Source organism: Alosa pseudoharengus, unplaced genomic scaffold, assembly GCF_046254945.1.
Source record: "Alosa pseudoharengus isolate Yale_2024_CS ecotype anadromous, Long Island Sound unplaced genomic scaffold, YU_APseudo_1.1 YU_APseudo_1.1_scf_20, whole genome shotgun sequence".
NCBI lineage: Eukaryota > Metazoa > Chordata > Actinopteri > Clupeiformes > Clupeidae > Alosa > Alosa pseudoharengus.
Window position 1 is genome coordinate 21,144,234 of NW_027468664.1, and position 10,000 is coordinate 21,154,233.

General features: G+C 43.0%; 1 protein-coding gene across 1 annotated transcript in view; it reads right to left on the reverse strand.

Annotated features, from left to right (window-relative positions):
• Window positions 1-5,989: 5,989 nt before the first annotated feature.
• Window positions 5,990-10,000, reverse strand: part of LOC143136672 (chloride intracellular channel protein 4) — a 5,099-nt gene continuing 1,088 nt past the window's right edge. The window contains exons 2-6 of the mRNA XM_076297386.1: window positions 9,842-9,951; window positions 9,557-9,682; window positions 8,357-8,463; window positions 8,018-8,199; window positions 5,990-7,191 (exon numbers count right to left, since the gene is read on the reverse strand). Coding sequence (XP_076153501.1) covers window positions 7,030-7,191; window positions 8,018-8,199; window positions 8,357-8,463; window positions 9,557-9,682; window positions 9,842-9,951 — 687 coding nt within the window. The 3' untranslated portion in view covers window positions 5,990-7,029. The remainder of the gene's footprint in view (window positions 7,192-8,017; window positions 8,200-8,356; window positions 8,464-9,556; window positions 9,683-9,841; window positions 9,952-10,000) is intronic.

Consider the following 10,000-nt stretch of genomic DNA (forward strand, 5'->3'; position numbering starts at 1 on the left):
CATTTCCATTTGGTTGGAACAGATAATGGCTGATGACTGTGAATAATTGGCTAATTGAACATTCTGCATGTGTTAATATTGTGCATCTTGATAGTCGCATACATCATAATGTCCCTGTCCAGTACATACTCATTGTGATCACTTTGTTGGTTTCACACAAACACACTGTCACACACGCACACATTGTCACACACACACACGCATAGTGACACCCTCTCACGGCGCTGTATAAGCAGTGATAAGGTGTTTGTTAATGTGTTTGCACAGGAGCCGCTGCAGAAAGGGCCGTTGACGCAGAAGGGCCCACAGCCTGACGCCCCGCTCACAAAGGAGGCCCCCGACGCCAAACACACCCCCCCTAAATGTCACACACTCCAACACACTACTGGCGGGATTGGGTGGTGGGTGGTAAGGGTTTGAGGCAGACTGTATGTGTGTGTGTATGTGTGTGTGTGTGTGTGTGTGTATGTGTGTGTGTGTGTGTGTGTGTGTGTGTGTGTGTGTGTGTAAAAGGGGGGGTGTGGGGGGATGATGGCCGTGATTGGATGTGCGTACGGTGCTGGTCCAGGTTTAAGAAGCTGCCCGGAACCGAGAGGAGAAGACAGAGACAGTGAGAGCGACGCACTGCACTGCACGCCCGCAACGCACACACACCCTCCACGACAAGCCTTTTTCCTCAGAGGGGCGCATCCAAGTAATCCAACAAGTGTGTGTGTGTGTGTGTATTTGTGCATTTATGCCTCTGCGTACATCAGACCTGCAGACAGACAACACAACCTGATCCACGGAAAAGTTGCCGTATAGCATCAAGTAATAAGACGACAAAAGGACAGCTTTGTCCTATGACATTAGATCAGTTCTTTCATCTCTAGGTACTCGTAACTGAAGCGACATTGAATCTGTGCCTACATCTCAACCAGTGACCCAGTAGCCTGTACCCGAACTTAAACGACGCAGTTATGCAGAGAGAATTGACATCCGCGATTCTGCCATGGAGGATGGCTTTGGTGGGGGCACTGATGCCACTGCTGCTGCTGCTGCCAATCGTGCCAGTCACAGACTCTGCACCTCTGGAGGCAGTGCATCTTCACAGCCTCCCACTGCAAGGTAAGCACACCAAGCAATGTCCTTACATGTCATATGTAGACTTGGCCTGTGGACAGCTGGTTTGACCAGATTATGTGGAAATAACCCAACTCTGTATAAGAATACATGAAATGTGTTTGTGGAATGTGGTTGTTTAGTGTTGTAGGGCCTATGAGAACCCACAATTCAAGAAATTTTATACATTCCCAAAAAGAGTGTTAGTCTTATCCTAAGAACAAGTAAGATAGATTTCTGTCATAGCCAGTTGTATACTTTGTTCTGTCATAACTAGTCACATAACTGGTTGTAATACGTCAACCACTTGGAAGCACATTGTATGTGAGCCAAATTTAGATTGTCAGAAGGATCTTAGGTGTGTGTGTGTGTGTTTCGGAGGTGCAAGTGAATGCACTTATCCATGTGATTTTGTGTGTGTGCATGTGTGTGTACAGTATATCAGTGTGTGTGTCTGTGTTTGTGTATGTTTGTGTGTGTATGTGTGTGTGTGTGTGTGTGTGTACGCCAGCCCACACACATTTGTGTTCATAGTCTTTACCATGCAAGTCCAGCCTGTGATGTCTTTGTGCCTTTGGAGAGCACTTGGATACTCCAAACATATTCAGGGAGCTGAAAGTATGCATCACCCTGGCAGAGAGCTTGAAGCCATATTGTTGTGTGACCCGCAAGCTCTCCGACGTCAAATGCCTGTGACGCCATCGGCTCAGGGGTCACTCCCCCTTGGCAACAGCTCTGAGTCCTCCACAACCATTGTGGCAAAGTTGTGTGGGTGCTGTGTGTACCTATGTTTCTGGGAGAGTGTGCAAATGCCTGTTGTGTGTGTGTGTGTGTGTGTGTGTGTGTGTGTGTGTGCATATGTGTTTAGGATTGTTGTCATTTAGGATTGAAAAGCTGATAAGAAAGACTGTAGTTATGTCATGACTTTGCTTTTGTGTGTTATACTTCCTCTTGCTTTTTTTCTTCATCATTCTTTCTCTCTCTCTCTCTCTATCTATCTCACTTTCTCTCTATCACTCTCTCTATCTCTCTCTCTCCTCCTTGTTTCTGTTCCTCTCCATCTCCTAAATATTGTTCCTGATATTTAATATTAATATATTTATTGTTCCTCTTATTTTCCATTATCATGCTTTTCTTCTTCTTCTTTATCTTCTTCCCCCTCTTGCAACTTCTACTTTTTCAACTTCTCCTCATCCATTTCCTCTTTCTTCTTGTTCTCCTTCGGTGTGATGACGTTTAACTTTTATTCACGTCTTTCTCCAAAGGTGACCAGAAACCTCCAGACCTCTGGTCTACCAGTCCAGACACTCAACTGACCACAGAACCAGCGATGGACCGGCGCATCATCCAAACACCAGCGTCTCAGACCAAGTCCATCTCAGTTATGGTGCCACCACAGCACATCACCAAACCCAACAAACACATGAGGGGGGACCCAGGCACAAGCCGCCCTGAGTTACGAGACAAAACCCGGACACCGTTTGTCAACCTCGGCAGGAGAATGAAGACGTTTCCGGTGTCCACAGCTCCTGGTGTAGAGGGGAAGATCACCGCGTCCACATCTGATTTCGTCAGACCTCTGAAGACTGATGACCAAGTGACAGGCAGGCCCAGCATGCAGGAACAAACAGGAACAGAGAACAGCAGCCTGGACAAGCGAGTGAAGACCTCTGCAATGACCACTGAATGGGTGCGACCAGGACAGGTGGGTGGAGGTGTGGACAAACTTGCGAGGGAGAGGGTGGGGACAGACATCCCCGACCTTGAACTTGACCGCAGGGAGAAGATCCTGAAGATGCTGAGCACCCTGGAGGAGCTCTACAAGGCCTTCAACAGCACCCTCAGCTCACGTCTCACACTTGTACCGCGAGGTGAGAAGCACCAGCATGCAACGCACGCACGCACGCACGCACGCACGCACGCACGCACGCACGCAGTCTCCACCGACCAGTCAAATAAAGGCACAAATGCCCCAAACATATTTGTACAGTACAAAAAAAAAGAGACAGTGAAAAATTCCGGTAACACTTTATAGTAAGGGTACATGAATTATCATGAATTCATGCAAGAACGACACATCAACTAAAGCATTAGGTACGATGGGTACATCATTATGATTTATGATTTCTTAAGCATGATCATCATGATTACATATAGGTCAGGTTAATTACTCATGAGTTCATCATGTTTGTGGCCCCTCAACTTAAGTGTGAACAATGCCATGTGTTTAGAGAACTGTGTTGTGTTCAAATGTACCCTTACCGTAAAGTGTTACCAAAATTCCCTTACCTGCTGTCTTCAGCCATCCTGATCAGTGGATGTAGGGATGCATGAGGTAAAAAGTACTTTGAGTACTCAAAGGGCAAATACATGTACATGCTCTTCACAAACCACCCACACTCACACCCATCTCCTTCCACAGACATATGTGCATATCCTAAGAATACTGCTCCTGTATTGCTTTGAACTGGTTTAAAAACATGTCTTATATATACCTTCTCAATGTGCATTTACAGGCAACGGACGTGGTTCAGGGAAAAAGGGTAAAACGGTATGTATTTATCTTATATCCTGGACTGGTATCAGTGGTCTTTTGTATTTCATTATCTGAAATTGGGTATCTCCTGTCATAATCTCAGGCAATAGCAGATGGAGCTGTAAAAACAACAGCAGCGCCATCTACTGACAGCAGTGGAACTGCAGCTAGGTCAAGCACTGCACAAGTGAATCCACTGAGTCTAAGTGGCAAGGCTTTCAAAAAGTCCCTCCCTCCTCCGACTAAAAAGGGCAACAAGAGAGGTGAGCAGCGCCACTTTTACAGTACATAATCAGACGTATCATACCATTTGTAGGTATTCCTTAGAAGCCTGCCACTGTATACTGATGGGTAAGGCTTGGCAAGTCTGACATTCCATGAAAATGTGAGACAAAATTAAAATACCATAAATTAACCATAAGTGTATAAGTTATCCTCTTATCCTCTACCCCCAGCCCCCCCTAATCCCTCTTTTCCCTGTTTGTTCATTTATGTGGCTCATTCCATTTATCAGATAATTACTGGGAAGAAATATATACTGCAAGCTGCATTCTTTTAGTAATGATGCAGGTATCACACATGAATATTGAATGAAATGAGCAAATACCAATCACTATTTCACTCTCTTTATCTTTTCCATGGTTGTCTTTTTTACAGTGTGTTTCTGGAAATACTGCTCCCAAAACTGACACAGTCGCTACGACAACCATGACCACCACCTCCTCCTCTGCTGAAATCTGGACCCCTACTCTGTGCTGATGTGATGTTGGATGTCAGAAGCCGCTGCCTCCATCTGCTCCACTCCACCCTCCTAATGCTTAGCCTGGTGCCTGGCAACCGGGCCAAGCATCCCAGCCCTGGCGCCGACAAAGCCCTCTATCCAGGGCTCATCAATAACCTTACTGACAGCGAAGAACGGAAAGTGTGTGTGTGTGCGTGTGTGTGTGTGTGTGTGTTTGTGTGTTTATGTGTGTTTGTGTGTGTGTTTGTGTGTGTGTGTGTGTGTGTGTTTGTGTGTGTGTGTGTGTGTGTGTGTGTGTGTGTGTGTGTGTGTGTGTCTGTCTGTACTTGATAGAGAACAAGAAAGACGTGTGTACCCCTTGGCTTTTGTGCACGAAACTCCGCTAACCTCCTTGAGAAACGAGATTCTGTAATTGGCTCCAATAATAAACTCACAAGTATCAAACCGTCCCCTGCTATCAATAAAGACATGTTTATTTTCCTACAGCTTTCTCTCTCACTCAATGGCCATTACCTGACAGAAGGGGACAGAGAGTAAGGGAAGGGAGGAGAGACTGTTTGTTGGAGGCACACTGTTGGCAGAGGTTTCTTCTTTCTTTCTTTCTTTCTTTCTTTCTTTCTTTCTTTCTTTCTTTCTTTTTCTTGCTGAGTTTACTTTCCAGTGCAAACCTTTCAGGCGCTCTCCTAATCTCTTTTTCTGTACATGTCACACTCTTGTTTGTTAGACCTCCCATATCCAAATTCCTCGAGTGGTCTCTGTCCATGACAACAACGCTTATAAAAGTGGCCAGAAATATCCAAGTTACTGATGTGGTGCCTCTTGGGTTGATTAAGAGGTGCAGAGGGCTGCCAATCTCAGCGTTGACATGGCAACAAGTTAATAAGGGTAATCAAGAACCGCAGAGAACAAACCAAGGGTGGGGGAACTTGTGCTGACCAGAGTGCATGAAGTTCCTCTACATTTTCATATATTTACCACTTAACACTACATCCATTTATTTAGGCATATGAGAAATCTTGAAACTCAACTGTAACTGAAATAAATTAAAAAATTTCCCGAGGCCATGGTGGAACAAAATATATTTTTCATGAAAACTATAGAAAACTGCTTGGACTACCTTTGACTGACATGGTGTTGGTCATACTAAGCACTAACTGCTAGTTTCTAAAACAGCACAAATGAACATCTGAAGGTTAACTGAATGTTTGCAAAAATGAGCTCTTCCTAGTCTTGATACACCATATATGTATATAATAATGTTGATGAGTGTACATATTGTGAAGAAGATACTCTTTCGAGAGGTGTAAAAACTCTAATAACAGGTCGATAAACTCTACTTCTGAAATTTCAGAGGTGGATAAACTGCATTTATTTGAGTTTAGCCTCTAACTACAGCCCTGCATGAAACTCTTGACTGCTCCACTGGCTGAGCGTTGATTGCAACAATACTAGTGCTCATAGCCTTATACATGTATACAAACTGCTGCTGCTAAACTCTGCTACATGTTCAGTGGTTAATATGAGCCTTCAGCTGAACAGGAAATGAGCCACTCACAAACCCACTCACGTTTTTCAATCAACTTTAATTAGGTCTCCTCTCAGGGGATTGATAAGGCGTTTACAAAGCATCCAAATGTTAACACTGCCAGGTCATCAATGCAACAAAAAAAAAAACACACACAAGAAATTAGCTGAAGGATTTAGTCTTTAGAGATAGACCTGAGGCGGGAGATAAGAGTGAGGAGTCACTGAGATCTTCCAGACAATGGCATTCAATACAAAAGAGAGTACAGGAAATTACAACAGTGGATCTCATTATGGTCATTAATGTAGTCTGTAAATGTAAATACACATCAATTTGCTTTTACAAAACGTGTGAGTAGAAAATGCAAGAGGTCAAACTACCGAGGTCATGGCCTGAAACAACCGTTCATATTTTGAGAGTTCTAAAATGTTTATAGTAGATATTTCTACCTTCAAAAGAAAAGAAAAAACAGGAAAGAATCATCATAGATGAAATAAAAGAGACAGAGATACATGGCAGAAGTAGACGGCATGATTTTCTAATGCATGATTGAAAGGTACATTTGCTTTAACTGCTCTCAAGGCCATAGTGTTTATACAATGAGAAATACAATATAAGGGATATCTATTGGTACTGAGTATATGAACTTAGTGTAGGAATACAGTATGGCTAGCATGTCATTGGTTCTACTGGATCCTGGCCCTGCCATTGGTTAAAAGAAACTCTGACTGACTCAACACATTCTATGGATGTCCTGATATATCAGGGTCCAACAACTTATATACTGTATGAGTACAATGCAGCACCACCAGGGAGTGCACACACACACACACACACACATCCACAGACATACTCATCAGCACACACACGCACGCACTCACACATGAACACACACGCACACATGCAGGCACACACACACAAACATGCACATATAGGCATGAACACATGTCCTTTTGCCACCTCTTTTTTCTTATTCTTTGTCTTTTAGATCTCTACCTTTCTGTAAAATACATAAACAGACATACATAACACACACACACACACACACACACACACACACACACACACACACACACACACACATACACACACACACACACACACACATACACACACACACACAATCTACTTAATCTTCTTGGCGACATCTAGATAGGCAAACTCGATTTCTCGTTCGGCAGGGCAGGTGTTAGTGAACTCCTCCCTCTCGTAGGCGCGGTTCAGGTAGCGCCAGACACCCGTCATGTCGGCTGGAATCTCAAAACCGCGATACTTTCTGGCCACCACCTGGGGGAGTAAGAGAGCCCACAGTAACCCTTAGAAAACACAAAAGGAACTCAAGAGACGGTAACATGACATGCAACATAGAGCATATAGGAATCTTCAAGGGGGTGGCAACATATTAAAAGCTTTTCAGCTCACACATAACAGAGGGCTTCTATGTCAAACTATTTACTTTACAGGCACACTATGCAAGATTTTCACCTTTACGAAGCCAATTTGATGGTAAACGAACTTGTAATAGGCGAATCGTTCACCTAACATTCAGCATACAGCATAGACGTAGCAAGTCCCTACCTAGAAAACCAGGCATGCAACTTCCAAGAGCGGCACACCGCTACATCTCGTGAGAATTGTGAAACATTACCTTGTCAGTAGATATACTGTAGCTCTTTGGAGATAGTTTTTGCCTATTGTTAATCCTTCACCTCCACACCAAAAGCATTTGCATTGTGTACAGGGGGTATAGTAGTTTGCTATTTACAATAGCAGAGTAACATATATATCACAACTCTAAAGGGAGCTCTACACTTGCCAAAAATACCTAGAAACCTGCATAATATACCATTAAGTCAGGGAGAGAGTGTGAGAGACAGAGAGAGTGTGTGGACAGTGTGTGTGTGTGTGTGTGTGTGTGTGTGTGTGTGTGTGTGTGTGTGTGTGTATGTAAGAGAGAGAGAGAGAGTGTTTGTGTGAGGGTGTGTGTGTTTGTGTGTGTGTGTGTGTGTGTGTGTGTGTGTGTGTGTGTGTGTGTGTGTGTGTGTGTGACTGTTTGTCTGGGCATGTGTTTGAGTTTATGCGTGATGAATGTGTGTGTGCATGCTTACAGTACCTTGATGATGTGTAGTTTGGGCAGCAGGTTGCAGTCCGCAAGTGTGAGGTCAGGCCCATCCAAGAAGCTGCGGGTGGACTCTCCCTGCTCCTCTGTGCTGTTGGCGTCCACTTCTTCTGGCATCGGGGTCTGCAAGAACTCATCCAGGCGCTTAAGTGACTTCAGCAGAGCCTTTTCCAAACCTGGACACACACACACACACACACACACACACACACACACACACACACACACACACACACACACACACACACACACACACACATACACAAATGGTAAAACATCCACCACAATCAGTTTTGTCATGTTACTGTACGGCAGCGCGAACTCCCTGTTTACCGTCGTTGGCATCTTTGCGTGGGTTCTTAATATAGGCAGAAAATTTGGCAAAGACATCGATCCCAGCTGTGTTGGACTCGGGGTGTTTAGCCGCCAGTCTAGGGTATCTGAAACAACACACAAAGAGAATGTTCTAGTTTTTTTGTTCTTTCTGTATGTTTTACTGTGTACTCAGGTAATTAAACATAAACCACTTCACAACGAATAAAGTTCTTTAAAGCTTTAAAGGGAAGTTCATTTATATACTGCATTTCATCCACAGAGACAATTCAATATACTTTAAATGAACAAAAACAAAGAATTGTAAATTAAAAAAATAAAGGACACATATGAATAGTTCTGAAAATAGTTTACAAAAACTGTAAAGTACAATTAAAAGTAATAAAACATATCTGAACATATAAAGTATATCTGAGTATAGGCTACATCTGATTAAAAGTAAGTGTGTTTGATCAGTTAGCAAAAAGCATCTGAGAACAGCTAAAAGCTCCATCACCATGTTTTTTCTGACACCAGGTATTACAACAACTATTGGGTTACACTTTACTTGACAGTATCGACATAAGACTGACATGACACTGTCATGAATGTGTCATAAACAAGTCATAAACGTGTATGACATAACGCTTCTGTTATTAAGTGACATTCAGTTTTTTTCATAACAAGTTAGGGTTAGGATTAGAGTTAGAGTTAGGGTTAGGGTTATAGAGTTAGGATTATGGTTAGGGTTAGGGTTCATGTGTCATATGTTCATGGCAGTGTCATGTCACTCTTATGTCGATACTGTCAAGTAAACAAATATTTCTCCTGTGAATGAGAGGTGTTTAAGGTGTGTTTTGCTGGAGCATGTCTGGGCAGTTTGGCCATTTGATGGTAAGAATACGATTAGTTTTCTTTTTTAATAATTCTGCCAATAAATGTATATGATATTTTATATTTAAAAATATAATTGTATGTATTATACTGTATTAAATATATAATTGTTTATCATTGTGTATATGATATTTTATATTTAAAAATATAACTGTATGTATTATACTGTAATAAATATAATTGTTTATCATTGTGTGATCATCATTGTCTCACTTACAATCATAGATCTGTTCTGAATGTTAGGGGTCATAGACACATCAAAGAATACACATGTGACCACTAATAGAAATAAAAACACATTGGACCAGTATCAGAGGCATTCTGTACCGAGGGGGTGTGAGCTTCTCCTCCAGAAACTCCTCGATTTTGTTCACGTCGACCTTGACCTCCCCGTTGAAGGTCATGAATGGTGGGTTAGTGCCTGGGGCAAGGTCCTGCAGGTCAGCTGGTTTCCTGAGCAACAAAAGGCCAAAGTGCTTAACAGCTGAACGCAACACCGCACATGTCAAGAACTGGGCAGTGGTGATGACCTTGCACAATACTTTAACAGTGTGTGTGTGTGTATGTATGTGTGTGTATGTGTGTGTGTGTGTGTGTGTTGTGATTGGATACCTCTTGAGGTCAACAGTGGTGACGTTGAAAATGACTCCCTTAAGCCACAGGATCATAAACAGCCTCTGGGAGAATGGACAGTTTCCAATGCTCTCACCATCACTGCCTGCCTACATACCCAGAGAGAGTGTGAGAGAGAGAAAGAGAGAGAGAGAGAGA